The sequence below is a fragment of the Hemitrygon akajei genome, chromosome 12, assembly GCF_048418815.1.
Source record: "Hemitrygon akajei chromosome 12, sHemAka1.3, whole genome shotgun sequence".
NCBI classification, from domain to species: domain Eukaryota; kingdom Metazoa; phylum Chordata; class Chondrichthyes; order Myliobatiformes; family Dasyatidae; genus Hemitrygon; species Hemitrygon akajei.
The window spans coordinates 28,014,066-28,040,113 of NC_133135.1; the positions used below are offsets into that span (position 1 = coordinate 28,014,066).

At 40.0% G+C, this 26,048-nt stretch overlaps 1 protein-coding gene across 6 annotated transcripts in view; it reads left to right on the top strand.

Annotated features, from left to right (window-relative positions):
* szt2 (SZT2 subunit of KICSTOR complex) overlaps nucleotides 1-26,048 on the top strand; it is a 242,331-nt gene that overhangs the window by 20,884 nt on the left and 195,399 nt on the right. For all 6 annotated transcript variants that reach the window (XM_073062784.1, XM_073062788.1, XM_073062786.1 and 3 more), the window contains exons 6-18: nucleotides 674-836; nucleotides 2,178-2,284; nucleotides 2,374-2,584; nucleotides 2,686-2,856; nucleotides 5,716-5,947; nucleotides 6,296-6,425; nucleotides 11,314-11,459; nucleotides 11,647-11,799; nucleotides 12,660-12,774; nucleotides 17,476-17,681; nucleotides 18,605-18,841; nucleotides 23,153-23,231; nucleotides 23,569-23,663. In XM_073062784.1, the coding sequence (XP_072918885.1) occupies nucleotides 674-836; nucleotides 2,178-2,284; nucleotides 2,374-2,584; nucleotides 2,686-2,856; nucleotides 5,716-5,947; nucleotides 6,296-6,425; nucleotides 11,314-11,459; nucleotides 11,647-11,799; nucleotides 12,660-12,774; nucleotides 17,476-17,681; nucleotides 18,605-18,841; nucleotides 23,153-23,231; nucleotides 23,569-23,663 (2,045 nt within the window). The remainder of the gene's footprint in view (nucleotides 1-673; nucleotides 837-2,177; nucleotides 2,285-2,373; nucleotides 2,585-2,685; nucleotides 2,857-5,715; nucleotides 5,948-6,295; nucleotides 6,426-11,313; nucleotides 11,460-11,646; nucleotides 11,800-12,659; nucleotides 12,775-17,475; nucleotides 17,682-18,604; nucleotides 18,842-23,152; nucleotides 23,232-23,568; nucleotides 23,664-26,048) is intronic.

The following is a 26,048-nucleotide window of genomic DNA, read 5'->3' on the forward strand; positions in this document are numbered from 1 at the left end:
CTAGATTTATTACGGCTGTCTGACTGTGCAAGGTATGATTCAATGGAAGTCACTTACTTGCCAGTTCTTCCAATCTGAATCACCAGTTCCCCATATGTTCTGAGTTGGACATTGCAAGGTTTATTAGGATGAGAGCATTCTGTTTTGCATCTCACTTCAGTGCCTTCATCTATCCGAGATGTTTTTTATAATTTTTCTGTTTGAATGTGTTGATGATAGTTGTGCAACAGTTAGGAGTCAACCACAGTCTAATGTAGGTCAGGCTCAATAGAGATGGTGGATCTTTTCAGATTGATTTTCTTTTTGTTAACACCTTACTTTTGTAATCATTGGATTAATTAATTGCTTTTTTTTGTATATTTCATGATAGTAACTGAATATATGTTTTACCATGGTGGCAAATTGCTTTGGAGTAGTGTCTCTGCATTGTTTGTCCAGGCTTCCAGATTACTCTAGTTGTTTAACTATGTTGAATTCCATCTCAGATCTGTGAAGGATGTACTTCAGAGCAGGCACTTTTGCCACAGGGAAGAAATTACATCGTATTGCCCTACAAGACTACAAATTTTAAAAATAGTTTTAATTGCAAAGGTCTTTAATCTTACTTCTGCTTTTATTTAACTGGTTTTCTTTTTTTTTAAAGAAATCTAGCTATTTTGTCTTGTAATTGCAGTCTGATCGGACAACCTTATCTCAAGGTGATACTGCTGATGTTCTTTATGATCATTCTTCACGGAAGATAGCGTTTTCCATGGTAACATCTGATATGGGGCTTGTCAACATGATCCGCAATGGCATTCTTGCTCTTCAGTTACTACCATCCAACTCTAGTGCAGGTTAGTATTTTGGCGGGAATGTGTCTTTTTAGCTAGTGTTTAAATCCTAAAACAATTTATTGCTGCCTCAAAATCCTGTTGTTTATCCCAGATCTCAACCATTTGATATATTTCAGCTACATACCAGAGTGGTTGAATGGTACACGATCTTGAATTTCCATTGTTACAGGCCTATTTGGAGGGTGGGGCAATCTCTCGATGTTTATATATACTCAATGGCCACTTTATTAGGTACAACTGTATACCTGCTCATTAGTGTAAATATCTATTCAGCCAATCATGTGGCAGCAACTCAATGTATAAAGCATGCAGACTTGGTCAAGAGGTTCAGTTTTCATACAGACCAAACATACCGTGGAATGACTAGCTTGAGTATCTCGGAAACTGCCATTCTGGGATTTTCACGCACAACACTCTCTGGAATTTAAAGAGAATGGTGCAAAAAAACAAAAGCCATCCAGTGAGCAGCATTCTGTGTGAGCGAAAATGCCTCATTAATGAGAAAGGTCGGGGGAGAATGGCTAGAATGTCTCAAGCTAACTGGAAAGTGGCAGCAACTCAAATAACTACATGTTACAACAATGGTGTGCAGAAGAGCATCTCTGAATGCACGACACTTCAAACCTCGAAGTGGATGGGCTACAGCAGCAGAAGGCCACGGACATAAACTCAGTAGCCACTTTATTAGATATGGGAGGTGTCTAATAAAGTGGCCACTGAGTGCATTTTAGCTACATACTGTACCAGAGTGGTTGAATGGTACAGTCTTGGGTTTCCATTGATACTGCTATACTGGATGGGTGGGGCAATCTCTGTATGTTTGCATAACTATGGCCGAGGAATGCCAGGAATGAAGATAGATTGACAATGAGGAAATGGTTCACAGGTGAGAGGAAACCTGAAGAACAGAACAACAAAAATAAATGCTGGTAGATCTCTGAAATTTAATGTCTCCTCAAATCCTCAATGGGGAAGAGGACATTTCATATTTGTGGTAGAGAAATTCAGCTGTCTTTGCTCTTGTTGAATGGCCATTGCTAATTTTCCATTAGGCGAGCAATGAATTGATATTTGTACAGGAATCAGCCTCCTAGATTGATTCTAGCTGAATTAAAATGTGATGGCTTCCCTATGTTTTTGTTTTGTTTTTGTTATTATGAAATTTTTACACTATTACAGTTAACCATTCATCCAGTAATGAGATTTGCCTAAACCATGAACTCAAATGAAAACCAAAATAATAGTTCTAAAATAATATGATAACATTTTGCAGTTGATTTGTGTGACATCAGTGCATTGTTCATCTAGTGTTCCCACTGATTGGACTTGCTTCTTTTGCAGGTATAATAATCATTACTGACGGTGTAACAAGTGTACCTGATATTGCAGTGTGTGAAACACTGTTAAACCAACTACGCTGTAGCATGATTGCCTGTTCCTTTATACAGGTGACCCTTTTTTATTCAAGCTGATGCTTTTTGACCTCAATATGGTTGGCTGCTTATGTGTGGTATAAACATTGCTTTGTTCCTTGTAGGTTGGAGGTGTGTACTCTTATGACTGCAGCTTTGGTTATGTACCAAACTTGGAACTAATGAAGTTCATTGCCATGGCAACATTTGGCTCTTATATGTCTACATGCCCAGAAGTTACTGAAAGTAGCCTGAACATGAATGCATATCACAAAGCATTCCTGTTGTACAGCTTCTTGAGACCCGGAGAGTCCATGAACCCAGAGTATTACTGTGGCAAGTATATCGGCAGAGGTTTTTTTTTAGGATATTTGCTAATTCTGTTAGGAGTTTGTCATTTTGTTCTGATTTGTTGTTTTTTATCTCTCTAAACCTAGTGTCTCAGCACAAACTGTTCAATGAACACCTAGTGTCTGCCAGTAGTAATCCTGCCCTGGCCATGAGACGAAAGAAACACGCTGAGAATGAGGTGCATGCAGACCTTACCAGTGTAGTGTCTGTAAGATTGCGGGAGGGCTACACTGTGAAGGAACTTAATATCACAAAAGGTAAATAAACACTGTTAAAGGTCAAACCATCGTAGAAGGCATTGGCTTGACAAGATACAGTAGAAAAATAGGATGGGATAGATTGATTTGTGTGTTGGGAGTGCAGGAAGAGTTTGTGGTGGTATGATTACGGATCAGTGTGCTACCATTGTCAAGACAAAGCTCATTGAGTTGGACTTCACATTTGAGATCTGCAGACTTTAGCTTCAACTCAATGAGATGATGAAGCCTGTTCTGATCAAGAAGTTCTGACTTTGTGATTCAGTTACAGAAAGGTATGGTTTTCATCTAGCACATCATAAAATATCAGTGTGTTGAAAGGATTGAAACCTTGCTTTTTTCCTGCAAATAATCTGAATTTTAATTTTTTTGTCCATTTTCTCCTCTTAATCCAACGATCTTGAGTAAGATTTTGTTATGTTAGGGAATCAATTCAATTCATTTAATTCTTGCCCTTGTTCTGTGAAGCAAGAACATCAGGAGATATGTTGGATTGTGATGGCATACTCTCCACTTGCCTGGCAACAACCTCAATGCCATCAATGACAAGATCGCCCACTTAATTGATCCCTGGTTCAAAAATCTAAATATCCTTTTCCTTCACTGCCATTGTACTGTGAAAGCAGTATATATCCATTACAAAATGCACTTCCTCACCAAAACTATTCCAACTGAACATTTGATGCCTCTGGACCTGTACTTACTGGTGTTTAGTAGATTGAAAGGGGATCACATTGAAACCTATTGAAAGGCCAAGATATAGTGGGTGTGGAGAGTATGTTTCCAATAGTGGGGGAGTTGAGGATCAGAGTACTAGGATGTCACTAGAACAGAGATGAAGAGGAATATTGTATGTTAAGTGTACTCCAGTGCATTATACCATGGTCCAGAGAAATGCTGTTTCATTTGACAGTATATAGTTGCAGGAAGAAGTCTGTGATCCCTTTGCAATTACCTGGTTTTCTTTATTAATTACTCATGATCGGATCTTCATTTAAGTGACAATAATAGACAAACACAGTCTGCTTAAACTGAGTGAGTGAGGCCTTCATCAGTCAGGGTCGACCATCTAGCTGTCTAGATACGCAAGGCTGGGCAGTACGATATGGGGAGTAAGCTGTTGCCATTATAGCAAGCTCTACCTCTCCAATCATCTGATGAACCCTGTGGTGAACTACATATACCTGTCTGGACACGCCCCTCTGCTGACTGCTCCTCTGGCTCCTCTCACAGACCTCTGTATAAAGGCGGTTGGAGGCACTGCGCCTCCCTCAGTCTCCAGGATGTTGTGTGGTGGTCTCTTGCTGCTAATCGTGGTCTCTTGCAGCTAATAAAAGCCTATCGTTCGCCTCCCGTCTCCAATAGTTATTGATGGTGCATCAGAACCCTAAAGAATGGCGGAGACCAATGCAGTTTGGTGCCAGCAGTGTCGGAGGAGTTGCCTGTCAGCACTGTACTCAACGTAGAAATGCCTTAGGGACTCCAGCTCTGGATTCTTCCTTCTGGGTTTACTCCCGAAGCTTTCCCCATGAGTGCGTATAGCCACAAGGCAGCGAGGTTTGAGATCACAGGTATTTTTCTCCTAGATGAGCTGCCAACCATAGCAGATGAGTCCCATCTACCTGAAGCAATTGGTTTTAAGGTGTCAGTAAAATGCCTTTGCCCCTTGTGCTGTCAGTAGAAACAGTTCTGCCGGTCTTAGTAGCTAAGCCACACATGAAGTCCAGGAGCTGGACTTGGTTGACAGAGGCTATTTGAGTCACATGCTATTGGGAGCATTTAATAGGTAGTGGGAGGTTGTCCCCATTACCACCCCCGTATAACCTTATGGAACCGGCCTAAACTAAGAACACATAAACAATTGTACTTTTCATGTCTCTATTGAACACATTGTTTAATCATTTGCAGTCTGGGCTGGAAAAAGTTTGTGAACTCTTGTATTTAATAACTGGTAGAACCTCCTTTAGCAGCAATAACCTCTACCAAACATTTCCTGTAGCTGCTAATTAGACTTGCACAACAGCAAGGATTAATTTTAGACCATTGCTTCATATAGAACTGTTTCAGTTCATCAATGTTTATGGGATACTTTGCATGAACAGCCTTCTTCAGGTCAAGCCACAGCATTTCAGTTACGTTAAGGTCTGGACTCTGACTTGGCCATTCCAAAACTTTCTTCTTTTTAAACCATTCTGTTGTTGACTTACTCTTGTGTTTTGGATCATTGTCTTCTTACATCATCCAAATTCTATTAAGCTTCAAGTGATGGACTGTTACCTGGATATTCCCCTGTCAAATGTCTTGATACAATTTTAATTTATTGCTCCCTCAACGATTGCAAGCTGTTCAGGCCCTGAGGCAGCTAAACAGCCCCAAACCATGATGCTCCTTCCACCATGCTTCACAGTTGGGATGATGTTTTGGTGTTGGTTTGCAGTGCCTTTTTTGCTCGAAACGTCAATGTCCAGACATCACTACTTTTCAATACTAAATTCCATTTGCCAAGCTGCCCTGTTCTGCTAGCTGCAGTCAATTGGCATTACCCTCACAGTTGATGAAATTTTCAAGTTTGGAAATAATTGGTAGATTTTGAGAATTTTTTTATATCCCTATATCCAAAGCATTTGTATACTGTACATCCAAAAAGCAGCAATCCGCATACTGAAACTTGAGCAACCATGAGTTCTATCATCCTTCAATTTGAAGAAGTGCCTTATGCCCTTTCTTACTACCTTCTGAACTTAAGCCAGGTATATATGCTTGCTGACAATTACCATCTGATTCCAGGACCTCAGTTTTAAAGCTTTTGATGTGTAGATGTGACTTGTCTTTTCCCTTTCATTCATTTTCTGATTTTAGCTGGAACTCAGCTAGAAGTGAAGCTGGTGCTTCTTTGGAAACACAACATGAGAATTGAGTACCTGGTGGTAGCCTCATGGCCCCTCGATGCCACCAAGCGTTTGACCTGGGTGGAGGTAACAATGGAGGGCAGCTATGATATGCTCCATGATATTAGCTGTACTATGAAGAAACCTATTACCAGCCCATATCGCACCACAGTTATCCGTCGTTTCTGGACCACTTTGCAGAGGTAAGTACATGCAATTACATGTGAAATGTTTTAGTAATTAGTTGAGTATTGCAACAGAATAATGGTTTGAATTGTGATTGGAAGAAAGAGGGAACAAAAAGAGGGAAAACACGAGGAAATCTGCAGATGCTGGAAATTCAAACAACACACACAAAATGCTGGTGGAACACAGCAGGCCAGGCAGCATCTATAGGAAGAAGCACTGTCGATGTTTCGGGCTGAGACCCTTTGTCAGGACTAGACGAAGGGTCTCGGCCCGAAGCGTCGACAGTGCTTCTTCCTATACAAAAAGAGGGAATTGTGTTCAGAGAGTAAAAGTCTGATGTCTGTTTTTTCATGTTCCCTTAGTATTAACCAGACAGATCAGATGTTGGTACATCTCAAATCTTTCAACACTATTCCTGAACACTACACCATCCCTGAAAGCACAAAGAATGGCGTCCCATTATTCTACATTCCTCCAGGATCTACCACACCGGTATTGTACAGTTAAATATATATATATTTCCCAATCGCTGAAGCAATATGTTAATTCTGTGGAAAATATGTCATGGCAATTGATTGTGAACTTACTAACAACCATTTACATAATTTCTGATGGAGCAAAATAAATTTGTTTTTAAAAATTCTGCAAAATGCAACAAAAATTGTACTGTTTGTGGATATTGAGAGTCTTAAAATATAAAATCTAAATTTACCTTTATCTGTGTACTTATTTAAATTTGATCTAGACCATAGATATTGTACCTGCATGATAGGAATCTGTAGTTCCTAATAGGGAGCAAAATGCGAGCTGGATGTGTTTTAAGTTTGTAAACTTACCATTTCTAAATTTCACAGAAGGAAAGGAGAAACGTTACATTTTTCAGATACTTACCAATTCTATTTTGATTGAACAAATATTTCCTAAATACACATTTTAATCTAAACTGAGTCAAGCTCTTTGTGATTTATCATGTCTCTGTTAATCAATAATTAACTGTGCCCTCAGTGGGGAGTTTGTGGTCATCTATCAGGTATGTTACTAGACAAAAACTCCTGACTATTTTTGTCAAGGCTATAATGTGTAAACTCTGTAATACCTAGTCATAGAAACATGTAGCATTACGGCGTAGAAACAGGCCCTTCAGTCTATCTAATTCATGCTGAGTTGGTTTTCTGCCTAGTCCCATCTATCTACATGCTGACTTATAGCACACTATACTCTCATCCATATTCCTCCCTAAACTTCTCTTAAATGCTGCAGTTGTTCCTGTGTCAACCACTTTTCCTAGCAGCTCGTTTCATACTTGCACTACCCTCTGAAGAAGTTCAACCTCAGATTCCCCTTAAATACTGTATCTGTCATCCAGCCTCAGGGGGAAAAGCCTGCATGGATTCACTCCATTGAATTGAATAGTCTGTTGAAATGGAAATTATTTAGTATAACTGCACTGGTGATTCTGAAGCTACCTTTATAAAAACCCTTTGGAGGGCGTTTTCCCTGATACAGCATGTACCTAGTCCCAGATCTATACCACATTTGGTTGACTCTTAATTGTTTTCGTACATGGCCAGCAAGACACTCATCATTGGTGAGCCGTAATTGATGGCTTAACCAGTGATGTCCTCCAAGAGGACTACAACCTTGTAGAGTTTTGAGGCATGACCCAGAGAGCTAAGTTGGCTGGAGTCAGGCCTGTGCTTTGTCTCTTGGTAGTGTCACCCATGCCAAACAGGTCAAAGGGCAGAGGCCAGACTAAGAGTGGTCCACAAGTCCTCCAGGTTCAGGGGGTTCAGCTCAGGGCTAACAACTCTAACTGCTCAAAAAGAAATTATTACGGAACTGCAAAAAAGCTGCCCTAAATGCCATCAGCATAACAGGCATTTGATGACTGATGACCCAGTGATGTCTGACACACATAACAGGTAAAACAAAAGGAATGGTTCAATGTACCAATGTGTGATCGATTCTAATCACTGTCAGAAACTGCAAGACACTATGATTCAAGAGCATTTTTTTGCATCACATAATCAGATCACAAACAAGAGAGAATTTGAAGATGCTGGAAATCCGAGCCCCACACACAAAATGCTGGAGGAATTCAGCAGGCCAGACAGCATCTATAGAAAAAAAAAGTACAGTTGATGTTTCGGCCCATAGTTGCTGCCTAGCCTGCTGAGTTCCTCCAACATTTTGTGTGTGTTGTCAGTATCAGATTTTTGTTTTGACTGAAAGCATACAGGTTCAATAGTAAGGTTTAAGTTTTGCAAGTTTAATTCATTTATAGTACCTGTATAAAGTATTCATCTCCCCTGTAAAGTTTTCATGTATTATTGTTTCACAGCGTTGAATCACAGTGGATTTAATTTGGCTTTTTTTTGACACTGATCAACAAAAAAACTCTTTTGTGTCAAAGTGAAATCAATTATAAATATAAAACACAAAATAATTGATTGCATAAGTATTTATCTCCTTTCATATGGCACACCAAATCATCACTGATGTAGCCAGTTGGTTTTAGAAGTCACTTAATTTGTTAAATGGAGATCACCGTATGCAGTCAATGTGTTTCAATTGATTGTAGTAAAAATACACCTGTATCTGGAAGGTCCAACTGCTGGTGGTTCAGTATCTTGACAAAAACTACAGCATGAAGACAAAAGAACACTCCAAGCAACACCACAAAAAGGTTATTGAAAAGCACAAATCAGGAGATGGATACAAGAAAATTTCCAAGTTGCTGAATATCACTTGAAGTACAGTTAGGTCAATCATTAAGAAATGGAAAGAATATAGCACAGCCGTAAATTTACCTAGTGCAGGCCATCCTCAAAAACTGAGTGACCGTGCAGACAGAGGACTAGTGAGGGAGGCCACCAACTCTGGAGGAGTTACAAGCTTCAGTGGCTGAGATGGGAGGGACTGTGCATACAACTATTGCCCAGTTGCTTCAGCAGTCACAGCTCTATGGGAGACTGGCAAAGAGAAAGCTATTGTTTGAAAAAATAACTCAAATGAAATCTCGGCTAGAGTTTGCCAGAAGGCATGTGGGAGACTCTGAAGTCAGCTGGAAGAAAACTCTATGGTCTGAAGAAACCAAAATTGAAGTTTTTTGGCCATCAGACTAAGGGCTGTGTTTGGCGTAAAAACAAATCATCCCTACCGTGAAGCATGGTGGTGGCTGCATCATGCTGTGGGGGATGCTTCTTTGCAGCAGGCCCTCGAAGGATTGTGAAGGTAGAGGATAAAATGAATGCAGCGAAATACAAGGAAATCCTGGAGGAGAACCTGATGCAGTCCGCAAGAGAGCTGCAACTTGGGAGAAGATTTGTTTTCCAGCAGGACAATGACCCCAAGCATTAAGTCAAAGCTACACAGGAATGGCTTAAAACCAACAAAGTTAATGTCCTGGAGTGGCCAAGTCAGTCCAGATTTCAATTCAATTGAGATTTTGTGGTTGGACTTGAAATGGCTGTTCACTCGCATTCCGCATGTAATCTGACAGAGCTTGAACAGTTTTGTAAAGAAGAATGGGGAAAAATTGCCGAGTCTAGATGTGCAGAGCTGATAGGACACATATTCACACAGATTCAAGGCTGTAATTGCTGCCAAAGATGCATCTACTAAATACTGACTAGAAGGGGGTGAGTAATTATGCAATCAATTATTTTGTGTTAAATAATTGTAATAAATTTATACCAGTTTGTAGAAATTTGTTTTCATTTTGACATGAAAGAGTATTTTCTGTTGATTACTCTGATTTAATGTTGTAAACAATAAAACATGAAAACTTCCAAGGGAGGTGAATACTTCCAAGGGAGGTGAATACTTTTTATAAGTTCTAGGTTGCTTTGGCAGGGAATGTAGAAAATATCTTATTAAGGCTTTTGCCAAGATTTAGTCACTTCCTCGCATGATATGATACCAAAGCTAGGAATAAACTTGGGAGTTGCACAGTTTTGGATAAAATATGTAAGTGGGCAGAGCAATGGTATTGAAATTATCTGTGGAAAGTGGAAGGTATAGTTGAAAGTCAAGGAAGATAGGAGTCACATACCTTCCCTGATATATTAAGGGAAAAGAATAACATTTAATAAATTGAGTATCTCATTATATTCAACTATTGACATATCTAACCAGTGTTGCATGATGGTCAATAGAATTGAACAAAGTGGCTAAGATATTACACTGCAGTCACTGTAGATCAAGATTTCCCTGTGGAGTACCATGGACCTTAGGTGTGTGTGCGCGTCCTGAGTAGAATCCTGAGACTGCTTACCATTGTCAAGCTACAAGTTACAAAAAAAACTGATTTATCACCCTTGGACAAAGTTTCAGCAAGTTGTTTTTGGTGGTATGTGATGTGTATTCAATACAGCTGTTAAATTTGTAAAATAATTTTGACTTGTTGTGGAAGTCTAGCCCGGATATGATTTCAGAATCTGAATCATGGTTATTATCACTGACATATGCCATGAAATTTGTTGTTTTGCAGCAGCATTACTCTACAAGACAAAAAAACCTGTTAATTATAAAATAAATAAATAGCACAAAAGATGAATAATGAGGATACTGAATAGTTAGAGTTCATGGATCATTCAAGGGAATCTGGTAGTGGAGGGGAAGAAGAATTTCTTAAACTATTGAGTGTGCACTTTCAGGTTCTCGTACCTCCTTCCCAATGGTAGTCATGTGAAAAGGGTATGTCCCAGATGGTGAGGGTCTTTATTGATGGGTATCATCTTCTTTGGGCACCGCCACTTGAAGATGTTCGCGATGTTGGGGTAGCTTATGTCCATGATGCAGCTGCTGAGTCTATAACACTCCACAGCCTCTTGCGATCTTGTGCATTGGAGCCTCTATATCAGGCTGTGATGCAACCATTTGGAATGCTCTCCCTCGTACATTTGTTGGAATTTTCAAGAGGCTTTGGTGACATGCCAAAAATGGAAATTGAGAATTAATAATTCTTTACACTAAAGTTGATAGGAGCAGAATAAAAAGTTTCTCTAATAGAAACAGGAACTCTAGAATCATTCATTTGGGTGCTGCAAAACATAGATTTCAGCATTTTTTTGGACAAATGAATTCTAATTTTCATAATTATGGAATCATAGACCATGGAAAAAAGCCTTTCAGTCCTTTGCGCAAGTGCCAGCTGTTCACCATAACTACTCAGTTATCCAGAAGAACGACACATGAGTGGAAATCTGATGTCTTTTAAATCAATGCAGCTGCTTCTGCCCCCTTTTTTTGGTGTAATTGATCGAACTTTAACTCGATGAAGCATGGGATTTGGTCATTACCTGTAGATAAAAACTATTATTGCTTTATTAAGTTTTATTGCTAAAGTGTTTACAATCATAATATGTTATCTTTCTAGGTACTCTCACTGCAGCACAGTGGTGCCAAAGACTCTAGTCAATCCCAGTTTGCCTCTTATTGGAAGCCTATATTATCTATGGATGCCAGCTTCTGGCAGCGATGGCTTCACATGCACCGCATAGGCATACTGCTGGAACATGATATGTAAGTTAATAATGATTTGGCTTTTAGAGAGAAAGTAAGTTGTGCTTCTCCTGCATTGCTAATGTGATTTCCTTAGAATTTAAATCTCAGAGGAAGAAAATACCATACAGTGAAGTTCTTGATGAATTACCCTTGTGCTTTGCCTTCTATAACTAATTTATTAACTTGTTTTTTAATGCATTTTCAGCCCAGTGCCAAAGCACATCCATACTCCTGGGAGTAATGGCCGCTACAGCACCATCCAGTGTCGTATTTCTCTTTCAGCACTAACCTCCCTTCTACGGGACTGGAGTAGTTTTGTGCTGGTAGAAGGATATTCATATGTTAAACTCCATTACAAGTAAGCATTCATTTTTACTTATTGGTTATCAAATTTCAGAGATTAAAACCCATGGAACATGTTGGATGAAACAAATGTGTATTCCAATAAAAATAGCATTTTCTACATTATTAAAGACTGGCAATACACCCAAGATTGAAGACTTAAGATTAGGTAGATGATTCTGTAATCATTTAGCACTACTGAGGCACAAGGTGGTATCAGGGCTTTTGTAGTTCAGGAGTGTATAATGCACTGAAACTCAATAAGCCCAGATAGTCTGTTTGTGAAGTTTTATACTTTTTGTGGAATCATCTGAGGAAAAAAAATTTTTAAAAAAGGAAATTAACTGACCATGAAATCTGAGTTCTAGGTAAGAGAATAATTGTTAGATGCCTTCTACTTCTAATCCCTCGATGAGGCCTGATGTGTGTTCCCTCATTACCTTTCCTGAAGTCCACAATCAATTCTTTGGTCTTAACTGAAGTTCAGTACCAGGTTTTTGCTGCGACTGACATTGACTGCAAGGTTTTTGTTGCATCTCTCTTCATTTAGAACAGAAATGAGAAATTTCTTTAGCTAGAGGGTAGTGAATCTGTGTAATTCATTGCCACAGATGGCTGTGGATGCTAAGACGTTGGGTACATTTAAAGCGGAGTTTGATAGGTTCTTAGTAAGGGTGTCACAGGTGGTGGGGAGAAGTGAGGAGAATGGGGTTGAGAGAGATTTAAAAAAAAAACAGCCATGTTGGAATGGTGGAGCAGATGGACCAAATGGCCTAATTCTGCTCCTGTGTCTTATGGTAAATGAGCACATCTAATTTTTTCCACAGTCTTAAGGCATTACCACAATCAAACTGATCTTTTTCTTTCGATTAATAGTGGAGCAGATCAGCCTCCTTCATCCTTTTACCTTGTTCGGGTTATTTCCAAAGCTCCATGCATGGTACTTCGTCTGGGATTTCCTATTGGAATGCAAGCACAAGCTAGGAATAAGGTACATGTTTAAGGAGGAGTGTATTACATACTAATTTATTGGTAATGTGGTTTATTCCAGCATCTGCAGATTTTCTCTTGTATGTGGTTTATTATAGCCACATACTATGAAGGTGCCGAGGCAAACATCGCTATCAATGGAGTTCATTTCATGATATCAGTATATTGAAGTCGTACAAGGGCTAATAACATAAGAATATAAGAAATAGCAGCAGGAGTAGGCCATCTGGCCCGTCAGGCCTGCGCCGCCATTCAATAAGATCATGGGTAATCTGGCCATGAACTCATCTCCATCTACCTGCCTTTTTCCCATAACCTATAATTCCCCTACCATCCAAAAATCTATCCAACCTTGTCTTAAATATATTTACTGGGATAGCCTCCACTGCTCCATTGGTAGAGAATTCTATAGATTCACCACTCTCTGGGAAAAGCAGTTCCTCCTCATCTCCATCCTAAATCTACTCCCTCGAATCTTGAAGCTCTGTCCCCTAGTTGTAGTCTCACCTACCAGTAGAAACAACTTTCCTGCCTCTATCTTACCTATCCCTTTCATAATTTTATGTTTCTCTTAGATCTCCTCTCATTCTTCTGAATTACGGCAAGTACAGTCCCAGGTGACTCAATCTCTCATCATAGTCTAACCCTCTCATCTCTGGAATCAACCTAGTGAACTTCCTCTGCACCCCCTGCAAATCTAGTATATCCTCCTTCAAGTAAGGAGACCAGAACTGCACGCAGTATTCCAGGTGCAGTCTCACCAGTACCCTGTACAATTGCAGCATAACCTCCCTGCTGTTGAATTCAAACCCTCTAGCAATGAAGGCCAACATTCCATTTGCCTTCTTGATAGCCTGCTGCACCTGCAAACAACCTTTTGTGATTCGTGCACAAGCACTCCCAAGGCCCTCTGCACAGCAGCATGTTGCAGTTTTGTACCTTTTTACCATTTAAATAATGATCTGCTTTCATTTTTTCTTCCTAAGTGGATGACCTCCCACTTACCAACATTGTACTTCATCTGCCAGACCCTTGCCCAGTCACTTAATCTATCTATATCTCTCTGCAGACTCTCCGTATCTTCTGCACAATTTGTTTTTCCACTCAATTTAGTATCATCAGCAAAGTACACTACTCTTGGTCCCCTCTTCCAGATTGTTAATGTATATCGTGAACAGTTGCAGGCCCAGCACCAAACCCTGCGGGTACCCCGCTCACTACTGATTGCAAACCAGAGTAACACCCATGTATCCCAACTCTCTTCTTTCTATTAGTTAACCAATCCTCTATCCATGCTAATACGTGTACATCACCACCGACTCTATGCATCCTTATCTTATGGATAAGCCTTTTATGTGGCACCTTATCGAACACCTGGAAATAAAAGTAAATAACATCCATCTCTTCCCCTCTTAACCACCGCGCTCATTATATCCTTAAAGATCTCCAGTAAGTTTGTCAAACAGGATCTGCCTTTGCTGAATCTATGCTGCATCTGCCTGATGGATCCATTTCTTTCTAGATACCTCGCTTTTTCTTCTTTAATGATAGCTTCAAGCATTTTCCCAACTACAGATGTTAAACTGATTCACCTGTAGTTACCTGCATTTTGCTTACGTCCTTTTTTGAACAGTGGTGTGATACTCGTTGTCTTCCAATCTGCCGGGACCTGCCCAGAGTCCAGAGAATTTTGGTAAATCATGATCAAAGCCTTTACTATAACTTCTGCCATTTATTTCAGTACTCTGGGATGCATTCCATCAGCACCAGGGGACTTATCTATCTGCAGGCCCACAAGTTTGCTTGGCACTACCTCTTAAGTGATGGCTATTGTATCGAGGTCCACACCTCCCATCGCACCCATAACATCTCTCTTTGACATGTTAGATGTGTCCTCCACTGTGAAGACCGATAAAAAATGGTCATTCAAAGCCTCAGCCATTTCCTCATTACCCAATATCAATTCCCCCTTCTCATTCTCCAAGGGATGTACATTCACTTTCGCCACCTTTTTCTGTTTTATATAATTATAAAACTTCTACTATCTGTTTTTATATTTTGTGCTACTTTTCATAATCTAGCTTCCCTTTCTTTATTGCTCGCTTAGTGGTACTTTGTTGCTTTTAGAGTTTTTCCAATCTTCTAGTTTCCCACTGCTTTTGGGGACTTTATGCACGAGCTTTTAGTTTGATGCTTTCTTTTATTTCCTTAGTTATCCAAGGCTGGCTGTCTCCACCATTACTATCCTTGCTTTCAACTGGAATAGATTTTTGATGAACACGGTGAAAAATCTCTTTGAAAGTCTTCTACTGTACCTTAACTGTCCCACCATGTAGCCTGTGTTCCCAGTCTACAATAGCCAAATCCTCCCTCATCCCATTGTAGTCTCCATTGTTTAGGCATAGTAAACTGGATTTGGATTGAACTATTGCACCCACCCTCTGTTTGTATGAGAAATTCAAACCTACTGTTATCACTCTTTCCAAGAGGATTCCTAACTACAAGATCACTAATTTTACCCGTCTCATTGCACAGGACCAGATCTAAGATAGCATATTCCCTTGTAGGTTCAGTAACATGCTGTTCAAGAAAGCCATCATGAATGCATTCTATGAAGTTATCCTCAACACCCAATCTATGTGCAAGTTAAAAGTCCCCCATATTAACTGCTGTTCCATTCTTACATGCTTCAGGTATTTCTCTGTTTAACAACTTCCACCAGAGATTTTTTCCCTGTAGTATTTCTAGTCTCTCTGCAGATGGATTCAATGTTCTGCTCCTTAGATCTTATATCGTCTCTCACTATCGCCTTGATCTCCTCTGTATTTAAGAACGCTACCCCACCTCACTTACCTTCTTGCCTATCCTTCCATTTTATCTGATATCCTTGGATATATCATTCCCAATCCTGTCCACCCTGCAACCATGTCTCTGTAATGGCCACTAAATCATACCTCTTTGTACTGATTCGTGCCACAAGTTCACTAACCTTGTTTCAAATACTATGGGCATTCAAATAAAGTGCTCTTGCACTCATTGTGCTTTTAAAATCTTGTAATCTTTTACTCTTTTGCACATGACTTTTCTTCATTCCATTCCTACTTTTCTCTTTTATCTTTTTTTTCTTTATCCACACTTTTCTTTTATACTTTATCCATACTTCTCCAATCTGTTGAACCCACCCTGAAACTATTTAGTTTAAAGCCCTATCCATTGCCCTAGTTTTGCAATTTACTAGGATCCAGGTCCCATCATGGTTCAGGTACAGTCTGTCCCATTGATACACCTCCCCCCTTCCCCAGTACTGGCACCAATTTCCCATAAATTCAAACCCATTTCTCCCACACCAATCCTTCAGCCACACATTTAACTCTCTAATCTTCTTGACCCTATGCCAATTTGCATGTGGCTCAAGTAGTAATCCAGAGATTACTGCCTTTTTGATTCTGCTTTTTAATTTCGTCCCTAGCTGCTCAAATTCCTTCTGCAGAACCTCTTTCCTCATTCTGTGTATGTCGTTGGTACCCATATGGACAATGACAACTGGATCTTTCCTTTCGCACTGCAGATTCCTCTGCAGGTCAGATAAGATGTCCTGAACCCGGGCATCAGGCAGGCAACAGCCTTCGGAAAGCTCTATCCTCATGACAGAGAACTCTGACTATTCCCCTGACTATACTATCCCTATTCAGTCCACCGTGACCATGGTGACCATCTCATTTAGCAGCACTTGATCTGTAGCTCTCATAGAGCATGGCAATTCAAGTTCTCATCCATATTTTTAAATGTTCTGAGAGTACCTGCCTCCACCACCATGCCAGGCAGTGTGTTCCAGATTGAAACTACCTTCTGAGTGAAGGAAATTTTCCACAGATCGTTGTGTGTAGGGGGAAATAACCAGTTATAAATCGATCAATATGAGAATCACTGAGCAAAATTATAAAACTTCAATGCAGCTTTTGACAAAAAATAAATGACTTCATTCTGTCACCATTATTGTATCCTTTATTTTTGCGAGCAGCCTGGGGGGCGTGTGTCCCCTAAAAATAGAAACATTTTGTTAGGCTAATGATTTGACTTCTGAGGTGCTGATGAATAAGTGGGGTACTCCTGGATTTGATGATGACTGATGAAGCTCCTCGGGCTCCAACCAGAAGAGCAATCACCACTGGAAATTTAAAACCTCTGATGATACAAAACAAGTGCTTTCACTCTGCATTGAAGATGCTTAAATATTTTTAAAGGAGAGATGAGATTCCTGATTAACAAGGGGGTGGAATGATTACAGGCATGAGTGAGAGTGCAGAGTTGAGTACACAATCAAATTAGTCATTATTTTGTCGAATGGCAGAGAGGCCTTTGCTTCTCTTTTTATGTTCAAAATATACAAACCATATTAGATATTAAAGTGAAGAACTGAAGTACTTGCATCTATTTATGCAAGTCCTTAAGAAATAAAGGATCAAATATGCAATTATCCAAAGGACACTAGGTGTTTATTACCATTAGATATAGAAAACTCTTGGAGTGTTAATCAATTGATAATGGTTAAGAAGTCAATAATTGCACTATCCAGAAAAAAGAAAATTCTAGTTTTACACTATAAGCCCTGAAGTAGATTCTGAATGTGAATATTGCCCACATTGGTTGTTCTTCATGTGATGTACTGCGCATTGAATACGCTCTGTGTTTCTATTGGCAGATTGTAGATGAGCTGCAAGATCAAATTCTCTCATTGCGATTCCCCCAGCGGGTACAGAGCAAAGAAGCAACACCAAAAATAAAGAGAAAACTGTTGGGAAATGCCTCCCCTTCAAAATCTCCCCCACTTCCGACCACCCAGCTGGCACTCTCTGATCGACCTTGTGTTGTGATATTGAAGAAACCATTGGAAAGGCTACTCATTAGGTATTTGTAGAAAATGTGTTGAAAAGCTCTGCTATGACAGCATACCCTTTCCAGCATTTTCCTGAATTCATGTAACTGCATAATGACATTGATTAATCAAAGGCAATGTGTAATGTTGGCCACATCTCAGTATATTCACATAATGCATGTCAATTCAGAAATTAAGCATGACCAGAGCTAGTATATAATTATGTAGTAACATGTTAAAATTAAAAAGGTCAGGAAATTTAATTTATGTTCGTGGCCCAAGTTAGAAGGAGTCAATTTTAGAAAACCTAGCACATCTATTTTTCAACTTAGTCCCCTCCTACATTTACACACTTAGTCCAGCGGTTGTGGAACATATGGATCCCTTCTTTGTAGAAGTCGGCGTCTTGACCTCCAGAAGTGGTCGACTGCAGGGGTGATTGATAAGTTTCTGGCCTAAGGTAGAAAGAGATGAGTTATACAGCTCTCATTACATGCACTTGCAGTTCAACTCTTTGAGTGATCATGCAGAAAGTTTGAAGTTAAAAACTCATCTCCTTCTACCTTAAGCCACAAACGTGTCAATCACTCCTGCTGTCGACCTCTACTGGAGGTCCAAGATGACTTCTACAAAGTATGCTCCACGACTGCTGAACTAAGTGTGTAAATGTAGGAGGGGACTATGTTGAAAAATAAATGTGCTAGGTTTTCTAAAATTGACTCCTTCTACCTTAGGCCACAAACATATCAATCACCCCTCGTATATGTACTTTGAAAATAAATTTACTTTGATGAGAAGCAGGAGCAAGCCATTATAGTGGCTTTGTTATTATTTAGCACTGACCCTAAATCTTTTGTTTCTCCTGATGTCTAAAACCATCCTGAAAACTGTAGAGGTCAAGGAAAAAAATACTGCAATTTGCTTTCATCTTTACTGTCTTATGTTTACATTCAAGGTATGAGAAGCTTCCATCAGACTATCGAACTCCCTTTATCTTGAATCTGGACAACTGTGGGCATCCTGCCTCAATGACTGGAGCAGCAACAATGACAACCAATCGCACAGCGTCATCCACGTTGGCCTCTCTGTCCCGTTACTTCTATCATCAGCGTTGGGTGTGGTCTATGCAGCCATCTGTGGGGCCATCATTACCCATCCTTTCAGCAACACAGATACTTTCCACTCTCACTGAGTAAGACAGTTATTTGAATTAAAGCACATCAAGCCATCCAACTGATTTATAAGCACTTAATTTAATACTTATATATCTGTGCCCAATCTAGTTTGCCAAGATTTAGGTTAATTTTGGTTCTCTCTGGAATCTGCACACTATTCATTTCCATGTCATCCTTGTTATATGATTTCTCCTCCATGTTAAAGATGTGGATTTCAACTTGCTAGTGGCATCTAGTTAGATGAGATATGTGCATTGATTTCCGTAAAGTGAGATGTGGATTTTTGAAGCTGTATTATGGTTTCAAAGGTACAGTTCTTTAAGCATAAAGTTGTGTGTCTACACTTTAATTATATAATTAGAAATCACATTTTTTTGTGTAAGTTTGAGCTCAATTGACTTTTTAATGAGTTATGTGCATTACTTATTAAAATATGCAGATGTGAATGTGTAAGAATGAAGTACAAGAATTAAATTTTGTAGTAGAATTTACACCCATTAAGGAAAAGAAAGGCAGTTGAATCAACAAAAATTATCATATAGGTGAAAGTGAACTTGGATCACAAACAAGATACTATTTGCTTGTGATCTTTCCTACAATGCAACCATGGCCACAAACCTCATACCACCTACAAATAAATTTAGAATTTTTATTTTAATTGGGAGTTTCTTTTTCTCCAGGGAAAAGCTTAATACTGGTCTGAAGGAACAGTAAGTTTTCTCAGAGGTTGTGAAATCGTGGCCTGGAATTTCCTGACAGCTAACTTCCCTAGCCACTTCCTTCCTTGCCAGATCCACATTACCCTGGAGCTGAATGTCACTTTCAGTGACATGCAAAAGTTTGGGCACCCCTGGTCAAAATTTCTGTTACTGTGAATAGCTAAGGGAGTAAAAGATGACCTGATTTCCAAAAGGCATAAAGTTAAAGATGACACATTTCTTTAGTATTTTAAGCGATTACTTTTTTTATTTCCATCTTTTACGGTTTCAAAATAACAAAAAAGAAAAAGGGCATGAAGCAAAACTTTGGGCACCCTGCATGGTTAGTACTTAGTAACACCCCGCTTGGCAAATATCACAGCTTGTAAACACTTTCTGTAGCCAGCTAAGAGTCTTTCAGTTCTTGTTTGGAGGATTTTCGCCCATTCTTCCTTGCAAAATGCTTCTAGTTCTGTGAGATTCTTGGGCTGTCTTGCATGCAGTGCTCTTTTGAGGTCTATCTACAGATTTTTGATGATAGTCGGCGGACTGTGAGGGCCACGGCAAAACCTTCAGCTTCCGCCTCTTGAGGTAGTCCATTATGGATTTTGAGATGTGTTTAGGATCATTATCCTGTTGTAAAAGCCATCTTTTCATCTTCAGCTTTTTTACAGACGGTGTGATGTTTGCTTCCAGAATTTGCTGGTATTTAATTGAATTCATTCTTCCCTCTACCAGTGAAATGTTCCCCAGGCAACTGACTGCAACACAAGCCCAAAGCATGATCGATTCACCCCCGTACTTAACAGTTGGAGAGGTGTTCTTTTCATGAAGTTCTGCACCCTTTTCCTTCCAGATATACCTTTGCTCCTTGCGGCCAAAAAGTTCTATTTTAACTTCATCAGTCCACATGACTTGTTTCCAAAATGCATCAGGCTTGGTTAGATGTTCCTTTACAAACTTCTGACGCTGAATTTTGTGGTGAGGATGCAGGAAAGGTTTTATTCTGATGATTCTTCCATGTAAGTCATATTTGTGCAGGTGTCGCTGCACAGTAGAACAGTGCACCACCACTCCAGAGTCTGCTAAATCTTCCTGAAGGTCTTTTGCAGTCAAATGGGGGTTTTGATTTGCCTTTCTAGCAATCCTATGAGCAGTTCTCTCGGAAAGTTTTTTTTGATCTTCCAGACCTCAACTTGACCTCCACCATTCCTGTTAACTGCCATTTCTTAATTACATTACAAACTGAGGAAACAACTACCTGAACGCTATCTTCTTATAGCCTTCTCCTGCTTTGTGGGCATCATTTATTTTAATTTTCAGAGTGCTAGGCAGCTGCTTAGAGGAGCCCATGGCTGCTGATTGTTGGGACAAGGTTTGAGGAGTCAGAGTATTTATAAAGCTTTGAAATTTGCATCACCTGGCCTTGCCAAACAATGACTGCGAACAAGCCATAGCCCTAACAAGCTAATTAAGGTCTGAGACCTTGGTAAAAGTTATCTGAGAGCTCAAATCTCTTGGGGTGCCCAAACTTTTGCATGGTGCTCCTTTCCTTTCTTTCACTCTAAAATTGTACAAAACAAAAATAATACACTAATCTTGCATAAAATGTTGAAAAGAATGTTTCATCTTTAACTTTATGACTTTTGGAGATCAGTTCATCTTCTACTCACTTAACTATTCACAGTGACAGAAATTTTGACCGGGGTGCCCAAACTTCTGCATCCCACTGTAGCTACTTGATCCATGTAGATGATGCTGCCCTATCCACAAAGGCACTTTGACATTTTATTAAGTCTCTTCCTGCTATCCGAAGATATTTGATAAGTTGGGGGTGTTGTGTATAGTGTGGAGGGCTGTTAGAGGTTACAGCGGGACATTGATAGGATGCAAAAGTGGACCGAGAAGTGGCAGATGGAGTTCAACCCAGATAAGTGCGAGGTGGTTCATTTTGGTAGGTCAAATATGATGGTGCAATATATCATTAATGGTAAGACTCTTGTCAGTGTGGAGGATCAGAGGAATGTTGGGGTTCGAGTCCATAGGACACTCAAAGCTGCTACTCAGGTTGACTCTGTGGTTAAGGAGAGATACGGTGCATTGGCCTTCATCAGCAGTGAGATTGAGGTTAAGAGCCGAGAGATAATGTTACAGCTATATAGGACCCACTTGGAGTACTGTGCTCAATTCTGGTCGCATCACTACAGGAAGGATGTGGAAACCATAGAAAGGGTGCAGAGGAGATTTACAAGGATGTTTCCTGGATTGGGGAGCATGCCTTAAGAGAATAGGTTGAGTGAACTCGGCCTTTTCTCCTTGGAGCGATGGAGAATGAGAGGCGACCCGATAGAGGTGTACAAGATAATGAGAGGCATTGAACATGTGGATAGACAGAGGCTTTTTCCCAGGGCTGAAATGGCTAGCACAAGAGGGCATAGTTTTAAGGTGCTTGGAAGTAGTACAGAGGAGATGTTAGGGGTAAGTTTTTTTATGCAGAGAGTAGTGAGTGTGTGGAATGGGCTGCCAACGGCAGCGGTGGAGGTGGAAATGATAGGTTGTTTTAAGAGATTTTTGGATAGGTACATGGAGCTTAGAAAAATAGAGGGCTTTGGGAAGGTCTAGTAATTTCTAAGCTAGGAACATGTTCAGCACAGCTTTGTGGGCTGATGGGCCTGTACTGTAGGTTTTCTGTGTTTCTAAGTTTAACTCCAAACCATATTAAAATAAATATATTATGTATAAATAATTCTTAAACATTAAGGCAATTAAATAAATAAATTTAAATTAACGATTAAAGAAGTGTAAGTTATTAGAAAGTTAAGTTCTTTCTCAGAGCTATTCCTCTATTGAAATGAAAGCATCATTAAACTCCTATTGTAGTGGATACAGCGATAGAGATTTTCCATTGCAATTACTGGAAACTATTTCAGATGGTGTTCAACAGAGCAGACTCAGTTTATCAGCAGGATGGACCTGTTGGGAAATTTGGAACCTGTAAAACTCTTGAACTTCCTGATAATTGGAGGAACGCCAGTAACTCTATGTAGAATTACTGGCATATCTCTGGAAAAATTGAGCTCATGTTTGTCTTGTCTATATTCCTGAAAGATATTTTCTGCAGTGAAAGGGAAGTTTATTTAGATTTATAACATTTGATTAAATTTGCAGCACCAGAGATCTGTAGGACTGAGTCAATGTTTACAGAAGCAGACAGATAAGGAGCTTTTCCAACTATTGCTTTAAATGTTTCATCAGATGTTTCCAGAAGCAGTTGAAATGCCTGATTGATTTGTTGTGCGAAAAAGAAATTTTAAAAAACCTGGTGAGGAAAAAAAATATTAATTATGGAGGCAAAAGTTGATAGATTCTAATCTTTATACTTCTCATCACAACAATGTGAAGGAAAAAATAAAAACAAAATACTGGGTGCAAGAAACTTGAAATTTAAAAAAAATGCTGGATGTAATCAGCAGGTTAGACAGTATTTTATGGAGAAAGAAATGGTTAGCCTTTCGAGTCACTGACCTTACCTCTTGTTTCTCACTCCATGGAGAACTGTCTGACCTGCTCAGTAAACACAGGTCAATCTCCAATCAGTAATTCTCCTTTCTTCCCTGTTTCATAATGTAGAATTCGTTTGTCTGAAGGTTTCCATTTTGCTGCTACTGGAGATGGTATTGTCACCATGGTGATTGAATTGCCTATGAAGGTAAGGATTAAGTATGCCATAGACTGAAGTACCTATGCCCAGGTGACTGTGCTTTCTGATCAGAAAGGATAATCCTCGTACTATAAAGGAACTGTTCTCCTAGTGAGGAAATATCTATGTATTTATAGATATCTTTACTGTTAACTTTTTTAATATGATGAATTGGTTGCAGATTTACAGAAAGCCTTTGCTTACTCGAAAAGACAGTGATTTAATCCTGAAATATGTTAGGACATTATGTTGTTAATTGAATGTACAGCATTGTTGCATAAAGTTGCATAATGCACTCTGTGGTTATTTTTGGAAATATTGAGTTATGCAACTTGTTTGGATACAGGGCAGTTCAAGATGCGAAGATGATAACGATGAGCTCCACACGTGCCTAATCCAGTACATCATTTTTCCTCCTCATTCTAATTCAACCAAAGACAGGTAACATTCCAATAAGTAAATCTCCAGATGGTGAGTTTTATGAAATTTGGGGCAGAAATCCCTCTTATGATATGAGCGAAGCAAATTGCTTAAGGTAACTATTCATTCCCAAGCAGATTAGAGTATTATTATAGTCTCAATGCACAAACTGAATGATTGCATTAAATATTTATGTGACAATGTTAATTCTCCCGCTAACTTAGCCTCTTTGCCCGGTTAGTCACTCCTTCTGTCCCTGGTCTAGTTTCCCCAGTAGTTCACACACTTTGCCCTCCTGTTCTGTAGTTTTTGGAGTTCACCATTTACACATCCCAACAGCAAAACAATTGCTAGCGTGGCTAATCAAAACAATCCCTTCAGTTAACACACACAAAATGCTGGTGGAACACAGCAGGCCAGGCAGCATCTATAAGGAGAAGCACTGTCGATGTTTCGGGCCGAGACCCTTCATCAGAACATCCCTTCAGTTAATGTGCTTTACTGGTTTAAACCTCATAAAAATAAGCATTCGAGACACAGGCATTCCAGTTTCATTTATTTTCACTAAAACCGTTACATCAGTGTCTAGACAGCAAAACGGCCCGATAAGACCCGAGGGACAGTTTGGGGTGTCCTAAAATAATGCCTGGGTTAGTGGGAGCAGGCACACTACACCCTACACAGGCGGCACCACTGGTAAGGAGGCGTTTATTCATAATAGGGTTTTAATCTGAGTGGAAACTCCATTAGTGATTTTCGCTCTTGATCTTAATTTTAGTTTTCTGAAGATGCAACTCAAGGTGCGTGGGACCATGTCATGATGATTTTATGTGACAGATTCCTTTATAGGTGCAGGTATTTTTGGCAGGCCAGTACTTAATGTCCATTCCTAATTGTCTCGTGAAAGTGAGCTGTCAATTTGAATTGTTTCAGTCCTTGTGGCTGATGCAAGGGAGCATAACTTCAAGGTAACTGAAGGAATGTATGGGGGTTGAGGATGTCAGAGTTAAGACCCCAGAGATTGGTGGGTGTGTGGGATGCCTTGCCCTGGGTGTTGGTAGAGGCAGATACTCTGGGGGTATTTAAGAAATTCGTAGGCAGGCACACAGTAAATAGGTTAAAAAGTCGGCACAAGCCGTGTGCTGTAATGTTCTATGTTCTAAAAGTACTCCACTAGGTTGTTAGGGAAGGAATTCCAAAATAAGGAAACAGTGATATTTTTAAGTCACAATTCTGTATGACATGGAAGAGAAATTGAAGGTGGTGGCATTTCATTGTGCCTGTTAGTGTTCAACCTACTGAGTTGTTAGCGCTGTATTTAATAAGGCAAATAGAAAATTATTTCATTGAGCTTCAAACTTGCACCTTGCAGAGGGTGAAAAAGCCTCTGGGTATAAGACGTGAGTTAGTCTGCAGCACCATTAGGGTGATCAACTTTGGTTCAACAGGCTTTGCCGAGAACAGGCTTGGGCAAGCACAGATAGAGGTTCGAAGTAATTTTCTAGTAAGTTTTTTTTTCTCTGTTAGTGCATAGCTGATGTGCTGAGAATGGGTCCAGAGTTAATGGTATGGTACTTGTGTGAGATGCGGGAACTTTGGGAGATCTCTGGTCTCCCTGATATCTACACAGCTTCAGCTCCTTAGAGACTGTGTTAAGGAACTGGAGATGCAGCTGGATTATCTTCGGATCATACAGGACAATGAGGTGATAGATAGGAGCTACACAGAGGTAGTCACCCTTAAGTTGCAGGAGGCCGGTATCTGGGTGACTCTCAGAAGGGGGAAGGGAGTAGGCAGCCAGTGCAGGGTAACCCTGTGGCTGTACCCACAATAATAAGTATACCGCTTTTGATACTGATTTTGATGGAGGGGGTGCAGGAAGAAGGTGCAGTGACACTGAGTCTGGCTCTGTATCTCAGAAGGGAAGGGAGGAGAAGAGGAGTGCAGTACTGATAGGGGGTTCCATAATTAGAGGAGTAGACGGCAGATTCAGTGGATATAAAAGGGACACCCGGATGGTATATTGTTTCCCAGTTGTCATAGTCAGGGATGTCTTGGATCGGGTCCACAGCGTTCGAAAGGGGGAACATCCAGAAAGTGTGGTACGTATTCGTACCAACGACATGAGGGAGGAGGTCCTGAGAGAGAATACAGGAGTTGGGTTGAAAGTGGAAAAGCAGATCTCCAGGGTAGTAATTTTTGGATTGCTGTCTGTGCCATTTGCCAGTGAAGGTAAGAGTCGGCTGATTTGGCAGATGAATATGTGGCTGAGAAATTGGTGCAATGGGCAGGGTTTCAGTTTCTGATCATTGGGATCTCGTGGGGAAGGAATGATCTATACAAAAAGGATGTGTTATACCTGAACCCGAAGGGGACCAATATCCTCGTGGACAGGTTTTGTTGGAG